Raw genomic sequence first — 22,022 nt, 5'->3', positions numbered from 1 at the left:
TTTTAATTGGGCCTACATTAATCTTTATTTTTCTAATATTCCTAAGAGAAGCCTTCCAATATATTAACCTAAAGTGGCCGAAATCGACACAGTTACATGTATTTCTCCTCTGACATTTGGCCATTGCCTCGGGCCATTTTGTCATCAATTCGTCAATAAATACAGTATGGGTGACAGTGTATACTGATGTTTGATCTACTTGTTTATTAACCCTTGATTCCCCCTTACTTTCTCAAGTGAGCCCCAATGCCCCGTGCTTCGCCACTTGGCTGCATGCCTGTGGACCCACACCGTAGATATTCCAGTAGCCTTGTCAATAAGCTTGGAGCCGGCAGAAGTGTTGAATTTTGATGCAGAGAGGAACATTGAAAGTGGGGTTATATATGGAGTGTGCTGAGCCTGCAGCTAACTAAGCGCCTAATAATGATACATGCATCATAAGCACCCACTAATCATACATGTACGATAATCACCCACTAATAATTACACATGCATGATAAGCAGGATGAAGGGCCATTACGCTCCTTGCGATGGTGGCATGGGTGATTACTACTTGAGAAAGCCTCTGTTTGTTCAACCCTGCAAGATTATGCAGGCCTACCCGTCCTATTCGAGCTTGCTTAATGATAATGGCGCTCCGACACCTACTGTGATTGAGGGCGAGGTGATAATCAACGGCACGGGTGGGCATGGGTCTGTGATGTCTGCAGGGAGCATTGCTGTGGTTTCCATATCGGGGGTGGCCATCTTGTTGATATGCCTGTGTATGACGGAGATCACCAAGAGCATAGCATGGTCTCGCAGGCACAGACCTAATATGCAGGTCGTGCAAGATCAGTCCAGGGCGATGCCTGCACAGGTGGTCGCGGGATCGAATCCCGGTTTGGCACAGTGGGTGATCAAGCGGATACCTGTTGCCAAATACAAGAGGCCGCCGCTGGGAACACCCAACAACGGGATTATTAGTCAGCAGGGCGCCGTGATTAATGCTGCTAATTGTGTGACCGAGAGTGTGGAGTGCGCAGTTTGCTTGAGCTCTTTTGAAGAGGATGAGCCGGTGAGGATCCTTCCGCTGTGTGCTCACGCCTTCCATTTGCCTTGCATTGATCGCTGGTTGGAATCCCACTGCACCTGCCCCCTCTGCCGCACGGAGATCACCCTCGACATCGCCAAAACCTTAATGATCCTACATGAACTACATACGGAGGCCACACATCAATCGACAATCAATGATAGCAGTAACAGTATCGGAGCTAATGATAACGAGCTAGCTGATAACGCTGAATTCGATCACAACCACAATCACTTATCTCCGCTGAACCTAATGTTCGACCAGGATTACAGCAGTGGCGCCGAAGAATCTTTCCATATTATCACTGCGTCCCTTGCCCCCTCCACCACTGCTTCATCAATTAATAATCTCTCTTCGAGCAATGATAACAACAGCAATCATGATACTAATAATGTGCACAGCATTGCAATTAGATGGCCGTGGCAACCTCAATATTCTGCTGTGCTTACGTCTCTCAGGAGATCACTTTCCACGGGCTCCTCCAAATTGGCATTGTCCATGACACACAGTGGGCGCTACAACCACTTGTGGAAGGCCGCCCGGCCCAGCATTGATCATATGAGTGCCCGCTTTCACATGAGGAACTCGGAGGATCTCCTCCACGAAGATGAGGGCGCTACCTTAGAATCTCAAGTTTGACGTTTCAAGGCATGTAGGCATGTTGTGTACAAAGTATAATTGTGCAGAGTAGCGTCCCTTTGGTTAAGTTTTCACGTTGCCGCGTGGCTTTCGCACTTTTTCTAAAGTTCAATGATATAGAAACCATTAGGCATCTTTTAATGACAACGTTCAGCCCATGTTGTCGGTATCCTATTTTCCATTATAATTGCTTTAATAGTAAACTCGATTTTAGAGTCGTCAACTGTAGGCTCATGCATGGTAGATGTAGTAGGGTTCACCATGTGCATGTGCGCGTGCACGTGCGCGCGTGCGAGAGAGAGAGAGAGAGAGAGAGAGAGAGAGAGATTACATTCATGTTCATAAAGGTCGAATACGGTTAACCTATGGGACCAATTTTAAAAAACATCACAAAGTAAATGTAGCATGCACTAAAGGGTGTGTGCAAGTGGTCGAGTGGCCCATTCTATTCTATCAGGCAATGTAACGTTTCATATGTCTAAGGGTCCTAAAGATGGTGTTGAGTGTCCATGACCTTTGTTACATACAACTCATAGCTATTGTCTAGTAACACTTAGAGAGAGGGCACATAACACCAAATTTGTGCATCTTTTATGATGTCTTGATTGATGCAATACGAGTCTCCATGGATGAAAGTGTTATAACACACCACATATTATGATGGATGAAAGTGTTAAAACACACCATTTATACGATCTCCTGTTGCCATCCATGGGCTAGCTGACATGCGTCACCACTTATATAATCTCTTGGTTTGCTATCCATGGGCTAGCTAACACATGTCACAACCACTTATTTCATCCATCGCCTTCCCTTGTTAGGCCTTTGGATAAGGGCCACATATTCCCAATCATGAGTTTGAGCCACAATGCACACTAACTCCTGCTTGCTTGGACTCATTCTGACTTGCCTTCTCCACCATCTTGTGCATCTAACTTCTCTTGTTAGGCAAACTCCCACTTACGTTTTTTTTGTGCGATTTGGGGTAAATTGAAACAAGTAATAAACTTCATCATTGATAGATTAGGTTAATTAGACTTAAATTAAAGATAAGCTATAAAAAATTCACAACAATCAAGGAAGAAAACTCATAATATTCTATTTAATCTAGCTCACATAATGAGCAATGCATAACATCAATTTACAACCCAACAATCAAGGAAGAAAACTCATAATATTCTATTTAATCTAGCTCACATAATGAGCAATGCATAACATCAATTTACAACCCAACAAGGGAGCATCTAGGTCAACTTTTCTCTCAATGATTATCTTCAAAGAATTCCTCAATCATCCCAAAATCTCCTCATGCTTCCCTTGACTCTTGCACCCATGTAATACCCTATGGGTCCACCCGATTTGCATCATTACTTATTTTTACATCTAGCACTCACTGTCAAATAACCTTTGAGAAATAAACCCTCACACACATACACACATGGAAAATCTTGTGGAGAACCCACCCTGAAATAAACTTGCACAATAATGTGGAGGACCCACCCTAAACATACAAATGCCAAATACACAACATGAGTGAACTTCTACCACTCTGTGAACACATGAAACCCCAATAATTTAACACCTGCCACTTCTATCAAGCAACTAACCTTGTCGCCTTTAGCTCCACTCATGTTGCCTATGAATAGTGGCACCCCTCTCACCCCTCTCACCCCCTTTGCCTTGTTCACTAGTATCATCTATTGTATAAGACAAGCCCATGTGCATAGCTTCCATATATCATCTCCATCGACTATCCACAGCTATATAACCCTTTTTAAGTGAACCTAATGGCCTCCACTCCCGAAGTACCAACTCGATTTGCTGAGTCATCTTGTCTCTTTTTTCTTTGAGAGATTGCCACCCACTATTGGCAGGTGAAAAATGTACAGATCTCACACCAACAGACTTTTAGTTGTCTCATCTATAACGGACTCATCACATCAACTAAAAATCTTTCTTTGTAAGCAACCTTTTATAATGGGTGATACTCTGATGATTTGAGTACTCAGATGAGTTGATATGGACAGAAAAAGGTTGATCATAGTGTAGAAGCATAGTAGCATAGAGAGGATTGTAGAGAGTAGCATTGAAGTTTTTCTTTGTCATTGATTAGTCTAGTCTTGTGAGAAAAAACTCTTATTTTATGGCGATAGCTAATCGCCACTAATGGAGTCAAGAATATGATCTTGCCTATAGTGAGAATTGGAACCTAGATTGAGTATTCTAAAGCTCAATAATATATTTTACTGAATGGTTCAATAAAATATATTTTACTGAATGGTTCAATAAAATATATTTTATTGAATTATTCAATTTATCATTACTCATTGTGTTCTATATGTGTACTATCTAGAGTGTGTCTATTCTATCTGTGTAGTATCTAGAATGCATCTATTCTATATGTGTACTCTTTAGAGTGCATCTATTCATATCATGATGTCTCATCATTGAGTTTTATTTGGCATTGTTTAGGCATGCAAGTGAGCACTATAGTTCACACACGTGTCCTTTTTGCATTGTTAATGGCAATAAGTACTCCTTACTCCAGTCTAAACATATTTCGAACTATGCTTTGGCACGTCTAGACTAATATCATAAGCATCCCACATATCTATAGTCAATATGTTGCCGCATATGGGAGGATGCCGAATAACCGCTAGATTCCCATATACTTCGCAAAGCAATTATATGCGGAGTTTGTCTTAGGGGAGGAGGTGGATTACACTAGCCATCAGCCTGGTGGTGGTGCTGGCCAAGGCTTTCTCCAGGACCGGGGTAGGCAGCCTCCACCACCACCATCAGCCTGGTGGTGGTGCTGGCCAAGGCTTTCTCCAGGACCGGGGTAGGCAGCCTCCACCAACCCTTCGTGTAGGCAGCCTCCACCAACCCTTCGTGTAGCTCCTACAGATCTGATGTTTGTGCCTATGTCACAACAGTCAAGGCTCTTAGCACCCAGGTTGGCATCAATGTACAGAGTACCACACGGAGAGCATCCAGCACGTGGTGCGCTTGTTCTCACGATCGATACTACCGATGACAGATGTCGAGGTATTTACACATTTATTACTTCTTAAGTTTTTTTAGTCATTTAAATGTGGGCATTTTTTCCATTTGTCTTGCATCACCCAGGAGAGCTAGTACGCTTCTCAGCATGTCCCTCTTGCCACCCACGTGTTGACCTAGCGACATACAGAGTTTTGGGCATTGACGATCTTCACCCAGGCTTTGCTTAAGTCGATGCTAGGAATGGTAGGCCTCTTGATTTTACCTCAGCTCTACTGACTTGGGACTCGATGCCGTTGATGATAGAGATCAGGAGCTTGAGGTGCCTCCAAAGATTGAGTGGAGTGCACATGAGTTTGATGCATACCAGTTGATGCATACCAGAGAGTCCTTCACGAGAGCCAGATCACAGCATACGAGCGTGTGGATGGTGCTGGTCCTAGTGGCACCTCGGGTGATGGTGCTAGTAGCAGTGCTGCTTCTCATGAGCAGCGTGTCCTTATAACAGAGGAGTTTACACGCGCAGTGGCAAACACATACCATTGCTGATTACAAATTTTGGGTTTACAGACAAAGACATCTTGTAGTAGCACGACATAGAGAGAGGGAGAGGGCTATAGCAGCTTATGGGACTCGTGAGCTCTCGAGTACACGGTACCAACTCATGATCCTACCTTTGAGGCAGACCTCCCGATAGATATTCCACGACCCCCGCAGTTGGCAAAGCCTCCTCGACGTGCACAGCAGCCTCGACGTGCACGTCGACCAACAGTCAAAGATGACAATTTTGATTGGGTTGCCGTTGATAGTGAGTAAACTCAGACTAGCTGGGTTAGCTCACTTACATTGTACTTAGATTTATGGGCAGTGACTAACCTCAGACTAGCTGGGGTAGCTCATTTTCATTATGCCTTGATCTTTTGAGTTAGTGGCAAAACCCAGAGTAGCTGGGTTAGCTCACATTCTGATGATGTACTTATTTGATGTTTATATCATTATGAGTTTTTTCATTATTGAGTATAATTACATTTTAGTTGATATTCTTGGTTTTTTTATTTTTTAACACTTTGGCTATCATATTGTTTGTTGAAAATCCCCATGCCATCGTACCCAAACATGCTCCGATGGGAACCAAACTTTGCAAGCATGTGGGGGGAGAGCACCCCCACATGATTACAAAGTTTGGTCATGATCGGAGAATTTTGGGTTAGTAATTAGCGCCTAGTGTGGTTTTTTCAAGTCTCTTCGTGCTTAAGAGGCCATGGAAAATCCGGGCCTTCCTTATATCATCATACCCAAACATGCCCTGATGGGCACCAAACTTTGCAAGCATGTGAGGGGGACCCACCCCCACATTCTTGCAAAGTTTGGTCATAATCCGTGCATGTTTGGATTAGTAATTAGCGCCCAGTCGGGATTTCTCAAGTCTCGGTCCAAGAGGCCATGGAAAATCCGGGCCTTCCCCATACCATCGTACCCAAACATGCTTGGATGGGGACCAAACTTTGCAAGCATGTGGGGGGTACCCACCCCCACATGCTTGCAAAGTTTGGTCATGATCGGACCATGTTTGGGTTGGTAATCAACGCCCAGTGCGGATTTTTCAAGTCTCTTGGTGCTTATGAGGCCATGGAAATTCCGGGTCTTCCCCATACCACCATACCCAAACATGCTCTGATGGGGACCAAACTTTGCAAGCATGTGGGAGGAGGCCCACCCCCACATGCTTGCAAAGTTTGGTCTCATGATCAGAGCATGTTTGGGTTAGTAATTAGCTCCCAATGTGGATTTTTCAAGTCTCTTGGTGCTTAAGAGGCCATGGAAAATCCGGGCCTTCGGCATACCATCGTACCCAAACATGCTGCGATGGGAACCAAACTTTGCAAGCCTGTGGGGGGGACCCATCCCCACATGCTTGCAAAGTTTGGTCACAACTAGAGCATGTTTGGATTAGTAATTAGCGCCCACTGCGGATTTTTAAAGTCTCTTGGTGCTTAAGAGGCCATGGAAAATCCGGGCCTTCTCGTACCCAAACATGCTCCGATGGGGACCAAACTTTGCAAACATGTGGGGAGGGCCCACCCCCACATGCTTTCAAAGTTTGGTCATGATCGGAGTATGTTTAGGTTGGTAATTAGCGCCTAGTACAGATTTTTCAAGTCTCTTGGTGCTTAAGAGGCCATGGAAAATCCGGGCCTTTCCCATACCATCGTACCCAAACATGCTCCGATGGGGACCAAACTTTGCAAGCATGTGGGAGGACCCACATGCATGTGGGAGGGCCCTCCCACATGCATGTGGGAGGGCCCACCCCCACTTGCAAGATTTGGTCATGATCGGAGCATGTTTGGGTTAGTAAATTAGCGCCCAGTGCGGATTTTTCAAGTCTCTTGGTGCTTAAGAGGCCATGGAAAATCCGGGCCTTCTCGTACCCAAACATGCTCCGATGGGGACCAAACTTTACAAGCATGTCCACTCCCAAATGCTTGCAAAGTTTGGCTATGATTGGAGCATGTTTTGGTTGGTAATTAGTGCCCCCACCAGTGCAGATTTTTCAAGTCTCTTAGTGCTTAAGAGGCCATGGAAAATCCGGGTCTTCCCCATACCATCGTACCCAAACATGCTCCGATGGGGACCAAACTTTGCAAGCATGTGGGAGGGCCCACCCCCACTTGCTTGCAAAGTTTGGTCATGATCAGAGCATGTTTGGGTCAGTAATTAGCCGCCCAGTGCGGATTTTTCAAGTCTCTTGGTGCTTAAGAGGCCATGGAAAATCCGGGCCTTCTTGTACCCAAACATGCTCCGATGGGGACCAAACTTTGCAAGCATATGGGGAGAGCCCACCCCCAAATGCTTGCAAAGTTTGGCTATGATTGGATCATGTTTGGGTTGGTAATTAGCGTCCAATGTGGATTTTTCAAGTCTCTTGGTGCTTAAGAGGCCATGGGAAATCCGGGTCTTCCCCATACCATCGTACCTAAACATGCTCTGATGATGGGGACCAAACTTTGCAAGCATGTGGGGGGCCCACCCCTACTTGCTTCCAAATTTTGGTCATGATCAAAGCATGTTTGGGTTAGTAATTAGCGCCCACTGCTGCAAATTTTTCAAGTCTCTTCGTGCTTAAGAGACCATGGAAAATCCGGGCCTTCCCCATACCATCGTACCCAAACATGCTCCAATGGGGACCAAACTTTGCAAGCATATGGGGGGACCCACCTCCACATTCTTGCAAAGTTTGGTCACAATAGGAGCATTTTTGGATTAGTAATTAGCGCCCAGTGCGAATTTTTCAAGTCTCGGTGCTTAAGAGGCCATGAAAATTCTGGGCCTTCCCCATACTATCCTACCCAAACATGCTCTCATGGGGACCAAACTTTGCAGGCATATGGGGTGGGCCCACCCCCACATGATTGCAAAGTTTTTTCATGATCAGAGCATATTTGGGGTAGTAATTGACACCCAATGCGATTTTTTCAAGTCTCTTGGTGCTTAAGAGGCCATGGAAGATCTGGGTCTTCCCCATACCATCGTACCCAAACATGCTCCGATGGGAACAAACTTTGCAAGCATGTGGGGGAGGCCCACATGCTTGCAAAGTTTGGTCATGATCGGAGCATGTTTGGGTAAGTAATTAGCGTCTAGTGTCGATTTTTCAAGTCTCTTGGTGCTTAAGAGGCCATGGAAAATCCGGGCCTTCCCCATACCATCATACCCAAACATGCTTCGATAGGGACCAAACTTTCCAAACATGTGGGGGGGGATCCACCCCCACATGCTTGAAAATTTTGGTCACAATCGGAGCATGTTTGGATTAGTAATTAGCGCCGAGTGTGGATTTTTCAAGTCTCTTGGTGCTTAAGAGGACATGGAAAATCTGGGCCTTCCCCATACCATCGGACCCAAACATGCTCTGATGGGGACCAAACTTTGCAAGCCTATGGAGGGGACCCACCCCCACATTCTTGCAAAGTTTGGTCATGATCGGAGCATGTTTGGGTTAGTAGTTAGCTCCTAGTGCGGAGTTTTCAAGTCTCTTCGTACTTAAGAGGCCATGGAAAATCCGGGCCTTCCCCATACCATCGTACCCAAACATGCTCCGATGGGGATCAAACTTTTCAAGCATGTGGAAGGGACCCACCTCCACATGCTTGCAAAGTTTGGTCATAATTAGAGCATGTTTCGATTAGTAATTAGTGCCCCCAAGTGTGGATTTTTCAAGTCTCTTGAGGCCATGGAAAATCCTGGCCTTCCCCACACCATCGTACCCAAATGTGCTCCAATGGGGACCAAACTTTGCAAGCATGTGGGAAGGACCTACCCCCACATGCTTGCAAAGTTTGGTCATGATTGGAGTATGTTTGGGTTAGTAATTAGCGCCCACTGCTGCAGATTTTTCAAGTCTCGGTGCTTAAGAGGCCATGGAAAATCTGGGCCTTCCCCATACCATCGTACCCAAACATGCTCTGATGGGGACCAAACTTTGCAAACATGTGGGGGGGACCCACATGTTTGCAAAGTTTGGCCATGAAAAATCTGGGCCTTCCCCATACCATCGTACCCAAACATGCTCTGATGGGGACCAAACTTTGCAAACATGTGGGGGGGACCCACATGTGGAGGGGACCCACATGCTCTGATGGGGACCAAACTTTGCAAACATGTGGGGGGGACCCACTCCCACATGCTTGCAAAGTTTGGTCATGATCAGAGCATGTTTGGGTTAGTAATTAGCGCCCAATGCTTGCAAAGTTTGGTGATTTTCAACAAACAATATGGTGATGGTGATTTCCAACAAACAATATGATAGCCAAAGTGTTAAAAAATAAAAAAATCATGAACATCAACTAAAATGCAATAATCCTCAATAATGAGAAAACTCATAATGATATAAACATCAACTACGTACATCAGAATGTGAGCTAACACAGACACTTTGGGTTTAGCCACTAACTCAAAAGATCAAGGCATAATGAAAATGAGCTACCCCAGCTATTCTGAGGTTAGTCACTCCCAAAATGATCAAGGCATAATGAAAATGAGCTACCCCAGTTATTCTGAGGTTAGTCACTCCCAAAAAATCTAAGTACAATGTAAGTGAGCTAACCCAGCTATTCTGAGTTTAGTCACTACTATCAAGATAGAGATCTAGTTAGCAACACCCTCTCTAGCTCTCAAAATTGCTCTAGAATGCTCTCATGGTCATCCACTCGAAGCCGAAAAACGATGGCGAGAACTGTGTTTTCGGCTCTGTATACCCGATCAAGAGTGAGCCTGGTAACAACCACTAGATAAGAGAAATGAAATGCCTCTAACTCCCACTTCCACTGCTGGAACTCAAGATTCCCCCGATGAAGTCGAATCTGTTGGTGGAACCGGCCTGCCATAATCATGCTATGGGCGTCTAAAGAAAACCCATGATTATCCAATGGTCAAGGATGCACTTTGGCCTGGTGCAACTCATCAGATAGTAGTCTACTCCCTCGCTATTGCCCTCACTGGCAATAATAGCAAATACATCACCCTCCTGTAGCAAATCTGTCAGGTCATCATAGCTGGCCATGAACGCAAGACCTGTGTGCTCATCGGACAACACTGGATATGAAGAATAATCGGGGAAGAGGAATGTCTTTATCCATGCATCTACCCATCCTCTCGAGGCACAATGTGACCTCTCACCATCCATACATGCTCCACAGAAGCATGCAAACCGTCATGTGTAAATCGTGGGGGCCGCCATGCACGTGCTCCTGATGGAATGTAAGCCCAAGGTGCTAGGTACTGTGTCACAATCATAGGAGGCTCTACGGTTAATCATACCACCATCCACATGCCAAAAACATCTCCTAACAATCCGAGCATCACATTCGGGATACGATGATGCTGCACTCCCACACAAATGTTGGGAGCACCACTCGACTACGTGGCCCACATCTCTGAACCGCTCAGCATGAGGGCATGTTTACACGCACCCGCACCATCATGCTCTCCCTTCCCGTGAGTGACCAGTCTCAAAGAATGACCAAATCACTGGGATACTAGACTGCACATGCCACCTATAAATCCATAAAACAAAGTCTTAGTTATTGTTTTCTTTAAGATGTTCTGGTGAATTTAGTTTAATTGCGAATATAAGAGAACCATAAGTACTACCTGTAGAGTACATGTAGAGCCAATAGAATTGTCGTGAGAGGAGGAGACGACTTGAACTGTGCGCCACAACCATCCAACCAAACCCATCATTGGCCATGTATGATCCCACAATGTCGTAAAAAAATGTCATGGAGACGAAAACAGTCTTGCACAAAATGTGCATCATGTGAACGATCATCATGATAGAAATGATACTCTCGAATAATGACACGGGTCTCGGGGGGGAGTACTCGTTATCCCATCTACATGGGCCTCTGCATGTTGATAGCTAATGTGGACCATAATAGCAACCTAGTGAGGTAAGCAATAGAGACAATTAGGGCACAAAAAAATCAAATAAGTAATATGGCTCAAACACGAAAGAAATATTATGAAATATAACCATTACCTTCTCCGAGAAGTAATACTCAGATTGTATCTCCTGTGAAAAGGTATGAAGGTGTAGTTCTTTGCAAAATCAATCACAGAGATGACCACACCAATAGGAAACTTTGCCAGGCATGCTCGGAACTTAAAATCCTGCCACTTGGCACAATGACTATGTCGTATATAAATAGGGGTATATCTATTCCCTAAATGTGGCTATGAAGTGACAACGTGGTGTATGTTTGTCCATAAGCTGCAACTTCCTGGACTGTCCCACCACTCTAGAGCTGGTGTGTCACATACTTATAACGTTGCCATGGCACTATCTCTTGGTCACTTGCATCAATATCTACCATCTGTAGATGTGCAAGTGAACCACATGATGTGCAATTTCTCTCCACACAAGGCATCCTATGGAACTGGGCATCCTCCATGTGTGCACATAAAAGAGAGTGGATGAAATCACGAGGACTACGAGGCAACTCTCTATGCCCAGAGAACAGAACACATCATAAAAAAGTTTGAACTCAACATGGTAGCGACAGCAACATGTGTCATGCTGACATGAGTACCTCACAAACCAAGGCTTACACCCCTCAAATGACCTTTGCCCAATTTTAAGCTCTGGATACGATGCCACAAACTGAGAATACAACTCTGTTTGGGTCATTTCAAGAAAGCAAGAACCGTGCTTAATGAACACTCCTCTTGTCACTCTCTTATGCAAATCTTTCTTGAAAACTGGCGAGGCACGATAATTCTCCTCCCAAAAACTTTCTATCAAGGCTCTAGTGGTTTCATCTAGTAGGCGATCATGCCTAGCTACACGACCACTACTCGCCCAGAAAGCACCAACCTCATTGGCATCTAAACTTTGCCGTCTTTGAATAGACCCAACTCTAAGTGCGTGTGGTGCTATGGAAAGGATGGAGGTGTGGCACTCACCTTACCCTTCATTTGGGAGCTACTTATGGCTGCCACAATAGCCCATTGAGCAGCCAAAGCGTCCGCAGAGTTCCTCTTCTTGTTAACTGTATAGGAACAAGGAACCCTTTATAGCACTGCCATGCTAGCTCTCCTCTCTCTTCGACCTCCAATGTCAGAAAGCGCCCTGCAGTTAGCCATGTTGGGTAGATTTATCAAAGCATAAAGCATGCATGCTTGTGATGAAGGCGTTAGGTCTTTGACATAGGAATGGAAGATTGCATGGACATGACGATGCGTCCCTGAGTTTGATAGTTCTTTCCTATCCACACTATGGGCGCCCAAAGGAGGGGGGTGGGTTCTTATGGAAGAGAAGGGGGACTCAAGAAGGGCAGGTTCATGTGGATTATCTAAACTAAGGGGTAGTGGGGAGGAAGAGGGCGGAGGGAGAGGAAGTGGAAGAGGAGGAGCAAGGCTTGGATCATCGCCAACGGAAGGTGTTGCTCGTTGCCGTGCTCTCCACTCTTTCTTTCTCTCACGAGCTACCCTTTTCCTCTCCTCCTCTTGAACTTAGTGGACGGGGGGAAGTCTAGTCCTATCATGTCTTCGACTCCTACGACTTTGAGAACCCATTCTCAAGGAAGCTAAGAGAGTAAAAATTATGAAGGTTCAATGATGGGATAGTACTAGAGATAAGTGTGGGATAGTACTAGAGATAAGTGTGGGATAGTACTAGAGATGTGTGATTATATAGGAAAAATAGGTTATCCACTTCAAATCTCATTGGATTTCCTATCTAAGATTGATTGGATAATTAAGATAAACATAAAGATAATTAAAGATAAACTATTATCCACTTAAAAATCAATTGTAAGATTCCTTCCTCCAGCTTTTCAGGTGTGGAGATGTAACAACCTCTCCTTCTGATCTTATAATTATTCCCCTCTTTGAAATAAAAGAAAGATTCTGCTAGAGAGAAAATATCTAGAGAGAGGTAATCCAAAATGTCTCTTGAGGCCATGGAAAATCCTGGCCTTCCCCACACCATCGTACCCCCAAATGTGCTCCAATGGGGACCAAACTTTGCAAGCATGTGGGAAGGACCTACCCCCACATGCTTGCAAAGTTTGGTCATGATTGGAGCATGTTTGGGTTAGTAATTAGCGCCCACTGTAGATTTTTCAAGTCTCGGTGCTTAAGAGGCAATGGAAAATCTGAGCCTTCCCCATACCATCGTACCCAAACATGCTCTGATGGGGACCAAACTTTGCAAACATGTGGGGGGGACCACTCCCACATGCTTGCAAAGTTTGGTCATGATCAGAGCATGTTTGGGTTAGTAATTAGTGCCCAGTGCTTGCAAAGTTTGGTGATTTTCAACAAACAATATGGTGATGGTGATTTCCAACAAACAATATGATAGCCAAAGTGTTAAAAAATAAAAAAACCCATGAACATCAACTAAAATGCAATAATCCTCCTCTTGAACTTAGTGGACGGGGGGAAGTCTAGTCCTATCATGTCTTCGACTCCTACGACTTTGAGACCCATTCTCAAGGAAGCTAAGAGAGTAAAAATTATGAAGGTTCAATGATGGGATAGTACTAGAGATAAGTGTGGGATAGTACTAGAGATAAGTGTGGGATAGTACTAGAGATGTGTGATTATATAGGAAAAATAGGTTATCCACTTCAAATCTCATTGGATTTCCTATCTAAGATTGATTGGATAATTAAGATAAACATAAAAATAATTAAAGATAAACTATTATCCACTTAAAAATCAATTGTAAGATTCCTCCCTCCAGCTTTTGAAGTGTGCAGATGTAAGAACCTCTCCTTCTGATCTTATAATTATTTCCCTCTTTGAAATAAAAGAAAGATTCTGCTAGAAAGAAAATGTCTAGAGAGAGGTAATCCAAAATTGAGATACTTTTAGATATAAAAATCCTCCTAGTGTCTAAAACAGTTTTCCCTGAAATAGAAATTCAAAAAGAACTTTCCAATGTGCAAATAGAATTAATTGAAAATAGGTAAAAAGTACCTTAGCCTAAGGGTCTAGATTTTTAGAAATTTTTGGATTATGGTCCAATTAAGGTTCCTATGGACCAATAAGATTAATCCAAATGTAGGGAGGAGATAAATTGAAGAATTAAAAGAAAAACCCCCCAAAATTGAGTAAATACTCACATAAGATGAAGAGTTGACTAAGGACTTGGGTGGTTGCAAGATGAGGGTACTCACTTTCGTTCACTCTCTCCAAAATTGGGACATCCATCCATCTCGGGCGGAGTACCTCGATCGTGATAGTGCCGTGAATCAAAAGACGACACGTGCCTCCCGAGCCTAAATCGACATATCTCGATCGAGATGCCAACTAATGCCACGCTAGCAGGTCCGGCTTTCCAGGCGTCATCCATGTCACCAATACATGTCACCGCCACCACAATATCTCGATCGAGATATCTATGCCACTCGGATCCACATCAGGGCCACGCTGTATCCCCGTAGGCATATTTGACTAGCACATCTCCATCGTCCACGTATCTCGAACGAGAAATATACATCCAATCGCGACCATTCATTGTTCGAGGTAATCGGATACAATCTCCACCGTCCCCATATCTCGATCGAGATACTGAGTTCAAATCTCAGCCGTCCAAATATCTCGATCGTGATACAGAGATTCAATCTGCACCGTCCAAATATCTCGATCGAGATACGTAGATGTAATATCCACCGTCCAATTATCTCGATCGAGATACGGAAACGCAATCTATACCGTCCATTCACGTACGCTGGAAGATGCGATCTCGGCCGTTTAAATATCTCGATCGAGGTATATAATGAATCTTGACCGTCGAGATACCTTGTCGTGGTAATGCCTTTAAATCGTGGCCGTCCATTTACCTCGATCGAGATATTAATATCAAATCTCAGCCGTCGATCCTTCCCCAACCCTAGAATTAGGTGTGTATCTTGGCCGTATGTTGCACTAACCCTAATATCCAGAGCGTTAATCTTGCAAACCCTAAATTGCATGATGTTTCCGAACCTCGATCGAGGTTATAAAACCGGAAAACTTTTTTTTTTGCCTCATTTTCACAAGTCGTTTTCACTCCCTTGCTCTCTCTTGATTTGGATTAGTGTTAGTGAGCCCATTAGCTTTGTTTTTAGCTTCATTAGTGCTACTTAGCACTAAGCATTAGACCTTTCACATTAGACCCTTCACATTGGACCCTTCACATTGGGCTTAGGTTTTAGCATGGAGGGCCACGAGGAGGGCCACGAGGAGGGCCGCTCATCTATTGCGGACCTCATCGCGGAGATAGACCGTGAGTTAGCGGCTATCCGTAGGAGTGCTAGAGACACTTCGTCTACATTACATATCGTGGCAGACTTGGAGGCGATGCTTGCGTCCCTTCGTAGCCTTCACGATATTGTTTATGTAGATGAGTGGATAGCCCACCATCGCGCTGCTCCTGTGTCACATGGCCTGACATATCGTCAGGTCTGTGATCTTGCTCCTATTAGGGATGGGGCTTTCCTAGATCTTTTCCTCGATAGTCGTGGGATGAGGCCCGGGGCGGGGAAGCCCCTCACTATTTCGCGGTGTTCGCATCCTCGTATGGCGGCACATATCTATAGTCGATATGTTGTCGCATATGGGAGGATGCCGAACAACCGCCAGATCCCCATATACTTCGCAAAGCAGTTATATGCGGAGTTTGTCTTAGGGGAGGAGGTCGATTACACCAGCCATCGTCCAGGTGGTGGTGCTGGCCGAGGCCGTCTCCAGGACCAGGGTAGGCGGCCTCCACCAGCACTTCGTGTAGCACCTGCCCACAGATCCTTCATTTGTGCCATTGTCGACAGTAGAGGCTCTTGGCACGCAGGTCGGCATTGACGTACGGAGTACCACGGAGAGCATCCAGCACGTGGTGCGCCTATTCTCATGAGCTATACCGACGACAGATGTGGAGGTATTTACATATATATTACGTCTTAAGTTTTTTTGGTCATTTATCTTCATGTTTATATGTACTTTTCTATATTTTTACATGAGCAGCATGGTTGATTGTGTCACGCAGGTTCCCACACCTGCCACTCAGAGGCTCACTCAGGAGTTGGTAGAGGCGAGAGCGGAGATAGACCGCCTCCGAGCTGCATTACAGATGGCAGAGGCAGCTACTGCAGAGGCACAGCATCTGAGAGAGTCCGACATCCAGCAGGTAGGTTTCTCTTGCACGTTTAAGTTACAAATTTCTTTAAGTAATACCTAATGAGAGACTAATCAAATATTTTAATGCTTTACTTTTTTGCGTAGGCTCGGACCGAGGTAGAGAGCTCCAGAGCTGAGGCACAGCATCATCAGATTATGGAGCAGATTGCCCAGCACAGGGCAGAGCAGCTGATGCTGCATGTTCGAGAGTATCGTTGATCATCGGACGTGACAGTGCCTTACCTACCGTTATATCCACGGCCTGTCAAACAGAGGTTTTTCGACGACCTCTCCCTCAGGATGCACCTCCCTTCCTACGTGATGCATGCTGCTGTTTATGTATCGAGGACATTGATAGTACAGGAGGATATGCCCTAGGATGTGGACATATTTTCCACTTGTCTTGCATCACCCAGGAGCTCGTCCGATTCTCAGCATGCCCATCCTGCCGTGCACGCGTCGACTTAGCGACGTACAGGGTATTGGGCATCGATGATCTTCACCCAGGCCTTGTACGAGTAGATGCCAGGACTGGGAGGCCTGTCGACTTTACATCAGCTATGGACTTGGGACTCGACGCCTTCGACGATAGAGCCCAGGAGCCTGAGGTGCCTCCTGAGATAGAGTGGAGCTCACATGAGTTCGACGCTTACCAGAGAGTCCTACATGAGAGCCAGGTGACAGCATTTGAGCGCGTGGGTGGTGCTGGCCCTAGTGGCACAGCGGGTGATGGTGCTAGCAGCAGTGCTGCTTCTCATGAGCAGCGTGTCCTTACAGCAGAGGAGCTTACACGAGCAGAGTGGCAGACACGCACCATTGCAGATTATAGATTTTGGGTTTACAGACAGAGGCGTCTTGCATTAGCACGACGTAGAGAGAGAGAGAGGGCCATAGCAGCTTTTGGGACTCGTGAGCTCCCGAGTATACCGGCACCAGCTCATGATCCTTCCTTTGAGGCAGACCTCCCCGCAGACATTCGACGACCCCCGCAGCCGGCACAGCCTCCTCGACGTGCACAGCAGCCTCGACGCGCACGTCGACCGGCAGTTAGAGATGACGATTTTGATTGGGTTGCTGTTGATAGTGACTAAACTCAGACTAGCTGGGTTAGCTCACTTACATTGTACTTAGATTTTTGGGCAGTGACTAACCTCAGGCTAGCTGGGGTAGCTCATTTTCATTCTGATGTACTTATTTGATGTTTATATCATTATGAGTTTTCTCATTATTGAGTATCATTACATTTTAGTTGATGTTCTTGATTTTATTATATTTCTTAACACTTTGGCTATCATATTGTTTGTTGAAAATCTCCATGCCATCGTACCCAAACATGCTCCGATGGGGACCAAACTTTGCAAGCATGTGAGGTGGGCCCCCCCCACATGCTTGCAAAGTTTGGTCACAATCAGAGCATGTTTGGATTGGCAATTGGCACCCAGTGCGGGTTTTTCAAGTCTCTTGGTGCTTAAGAGGCCATGGAAAATCCGGGCCTTCCCCATACCATCGTACCCAAACATGCTCCGATGGGGACCAAACTTTGCAAGCATGTGGGGGTGGGTCCCCCCCACATGCTTGCAAAGTTTGGTCCCCATCGGAGCATGTTTGGATTGGCAATTGGCGCCCAGTGCGGGTTTTTCAAGTCTCTTGGTGCTTAAGAGGCCATGGAAAATCCGGGCCTTCCCCATACCATCGTACCCAAACATGCTCCGATGGGGACCAAACTTTGCAAGCATGTGGGGGTGGGTCCCCCCCACATGCTTGCATAGTTTGGTCCCCATCAGAGCATGTTTGGATTGGCAATTGGCACCCAGTGCGGGTTTTTCAAGTCTCTTGGTGCTTAAGAGGCCATGGAAAATCCGGGCCTTCCCCATACCATCGTACCCAAACATGCTCCGATGGGGACCAAACTTTGCAAGCATGTGGGGGTGGGTCCCCCCCACATGCTTGCAAAGTTTGGTCCCCATCGGAGCATGTTTGGATTGGCAATCGGCGCCCAGTGCGGGTTTTTCAAGTCTCTTGGTGCTTAAGAGGCCATGGAAAATCCGGGCCTTCCCCATGCCATCGTACCCAAACATGCTCCGATGGGAACCAAACTTTGCAAGCATGTGGGGGTGGGTCCCCCCCACATGCTTGCAAAGTTTGGTCCCCATCAGAACATGTTTGGATTGGCAATTGGCGCCCAGTGCGGGTTTTTCAAGACTCTTGGTGCTTAAGAGGCCATGGAAAATCCGGGCCTTCCCCATACCATCGTACCCAAACATGCTCCGATGGGGACCAAACTTTGCAAGCATGTGGGGGTGGGTCCCCCCCACATGCTTGCAAGGTTTGGTCCCCATTAGAGCATGTTTGGATTGGCAATGGGCGCCCAGTGCGGGTTTTTCAAGACTCTTGGTGCTTAAGAGGCCATGGAAAATCCGGGCCTTCCCCATACCATCGTACCCAAACATGCTCCGATGGGGACCAAACTTTGCAAGCATGTGGGGGTGGGTCCCCCCCACATGCTTGCAAAGTTTGGTCACAATCAGAGCATGTTTGGGTTGGCAATGGGCGCCCAGTGCGGGTTTTTCAAGACTCTTGGTGCTTAAGAGGCCATGGAAAATCCGGGCCTTCCCCATACCATCGTACCCTAACATGCTCCGATGGGGACCAAACTTTGCAAGCATGTGGGGGTGGGTCCCCCCCACATGCTTGCAAAGTTTGGTCCCCATCAGAGCATGTTTGGATTGGCAATCGACGCCCAGTGCGGGTTTTTCAAGTCTCTTGGTGCTTAAGAGGCCATGGAAAATCCGGGCCTTCCCCATACCATCATACCCAAACATGCTCCGATGGGGACCAAACTTTGCAAGCATGTGGGGGTGGGTCCCCCCCACATGCTTGCAAAGTTTGGTCCCCATCAGAGCATGTTTGGATTGGCAATGGGTGCCCAGTGCGGTTTTTTCAAGTCTCTTGGTGCTTAAGAGGCCATGGAAAATCCGGGCCTTCCCCATACCATCGTACCCAAACATGCTCCGATGGGGACCAAACTTTGCAAGCATGTGGGGGTGGGTCCCCCCCACATGCTTGCAAAGTCTGGTCACAATCAGAGCATGTTTGGGTTGGCAATGGGCGCCCAGTGCGGGTTTTTCAAGACTCTTGGTGCTTAAGAGGCCATGGAAAATCCGGGCCTTCCCCATACCATCGTACCATAACATGCTCCGATGGGGACCAAACTTTGCAAGCATGTGGGGGTGGGTCCCCCCCACATGCTTGCAAAGTTTGGTCCCCATCAGAGCATGTTTGGATTGGCAATCGGCGCCCAGTGCGGGTTTTTCAAGTCTCTTGGTGCTTAAGAGGCCATGGAAAATCCGGGCCTTCCCCATACCATCGTACCCAAACATGCTCCGATGGGGACCAAACTTTGCAAGCATGTGGAGGTGGGTCCCCCCCACATGCTTGCAAAGTTTGGTCCCCATCGGAGCATGTTTGGGTACGATGGTATGGGGAAGGCCCGGATTTTCCATGGCCTCTTAAGCACCAAGAGACTTGAAAAACCCGCACTGGGCGCCCATTGCCAATCCAAACATGCTCTGATGGCGACTAAACTTTGCAAGCATGTGGGGGGACCCACCCCCACATGCTTGCAAAGTTTGGTCCCCATCGGAGCATGTTTGGGTACGATGGTATGGGGAAGGCCCGGATTTTCCATGGCCTCTTAAGCACCAAGAGTCTTGAAAAACCCGCACTGGGCGCCCATTGCCAATCCAAACATGCTCCGATGGGGACCAAACTTTGCAAGCATGTGGGGGGGACCCACCCCCACATGCTTGCAAAGTTTGGTCCCCATCGGAGCATGTTTGGGTACGATGGTATGGGGAAGGCCCGGATTTTCCATGGCCTCTTAAGCACCAAGAGACTTGAAAAACCCGCACTGGGCGCCCATTGCCAATCCAAACATGCTCTGATGGCGACTAAACTATGCAAGCATGTGGGGGGGATCCACCCCCACATGCTTGCAAAGTTTGGTCCCCATCGGAGCATGTTTGGGTACGATGGTATGGGGAAGGCCCGGATTTTCCATGGCCTCTTAAGCACCAAGAGTCTTGAAAAACCCGCACTGGGCGCCCATTGCCAATCCAAACATGCTTCGATGGGGACCAAACTTTGCAAGCATGTGGGGGGGACCCACCCCCACATGCTTGCAAAGTTTGGTCCCCATCGGAGCATGTTTGGGTACGATGGTATGGGGAAGGCCCGGATTTTCCATGGCCTCTTAAGCACCAAGAGACTTGAAAAAACCGCACTGGGCGCCGATTGCCAATCCAAACATGCTCTGATGGGGACCAAACTTTTCAAGCATGTGGGGGGGACCCACCCCCACTTGCTTGCAAAGTTTGGTCCCCATCGGAGCATGTTAGGGTACGATGGCATGGAGATTTTCAACAAACAATATGATAGCCAAAGTGTTAAAAAATATAATAAAATCAAGAACATCAACTAAAATGTAATGATACTTAATAATGAGAAAACTCATAATGATATAAACATCAAATAAGTACATCAGAATGAAAATGAGCTACCCCAGCTAGTCTGAGGTTAGTCACTGCCCAAAAATCTAAGTACAATGTAAGTGAGCTAACCCAGCTAGTCTGAGTTTAGTCACTATCAAGATAGAGATCTAGTCAGCAGCACCCTCTCTAGCTCTCAACTGCTCTAGAATGCTCTCATGGTCATCCACTCGAAGCCGAAAACGAGGGTGAGAACTGTGTTTTCGGCTCTGTACTCGAACAAGAGTGAGCCTGGTAGCCTCTAACTCCCACTTCCACTGCTGGAACTCAAGACTCCCCCGATGAAGTCGAATCTGCTGGTAGAACCGGCCTGCCACAATCATGCTATGGGCGTCATAAGAAAACCCATGATCATCCACTGTATCCTGGTCAAGCATGCACTTTGGCCTAGTGCAACTCATCAGATAGTAGTCTACTCCCTCGCTGTTTCCCTCACTGGCAATAACAGCAAATACATCACCCTCCTGTAGCAAATCTGTCAGGTCATCATAACTGACCATGAACGCAGGACCTGTGTGCTCATCAGACACCACTGGATGTGAAGGATGCTCGGGGGAGAGGAATGTCTGTATCCATGCATCTGCCCATCCTCTCGAGGCACAATGTGACCAATCGCCATCCATACATGCTCCACAGAAGCATGCAAACCGTCGTGTGTAAATCGTGGGGGCCGCCATGCACGTGCTCCTGATGGAATGTAAGCCCAAGGTGCCAGGTACTGTGTCACAATCATGGGAGGCTCTGCGGTCAATCGTGCCACCATCCACATGCCAAAAAAATCTCCTGACAATCCGAGCATCACGTCTGGGGTACGATGATGCTGCACTCCCACACAAATGTTGGGAGCACCACTCGACTACGTGGCCCGCATCTCTGAACCGCTGAGCATCCTGTCGTAGCTGATGACGCCTCAAGGCACGTTTCACACACGCGCCTGCACCATCATGCTCACCCTTCCCGTGACCAGTCTCAAAGAATGACCAAATCACTGGGATACTAGACTGCACATGCCACCTATAAATCCATAAAAGATAGTCTTAGTTATTGTTTTCTTTAAGATGTTCTAGTGAATTTAGTTTAATTGAAAATGTAAGAAA

General features: G+C 46.5%; 1 protein-coding gene across 1 annotated transcript; it reads left to right on the top strand.

Annotated features, from left to right (window-relative positions):
• Window positions 1-209: 209 nt before the first annotated feature.
• LOC147603198 (uncharacterized) lies at window positions 210-1,786 on the top strand. The gene has a single exon (XM_086796893.1). The coding sequence runs from the start codon at window positions 494-496 to the stop codon at window positions 1,709-1,711; it is 1,218 nt and encodes a 405-aa protein (XP_086653019.1). The 5' UTR covers window positions 210-493; the 3' UTR covers window positions 1,712-1,786.
• Window positions 1,787-22,022: the final 20,236 nt, after the last annotated feature.

Source organism: Cibotium barometz, chromosome 64, assembly GCF_041138505.1.
Source record: "Cibotium barometz isolate CiBa-2024 chromosome 64, ASM4113850v1, whole genome shotgun sequence".
NCBI lineage: Eukaryota > Viridiplantae > Streptophyta > Polypodiopsida > Cyatheales > Cibotiaceae > Cibotium > Cibotium barometz.
Note: the sequence above shows the minus strand (reverse complement) of the source record. Positions and strands in the feature narration are given on the sequence as shown.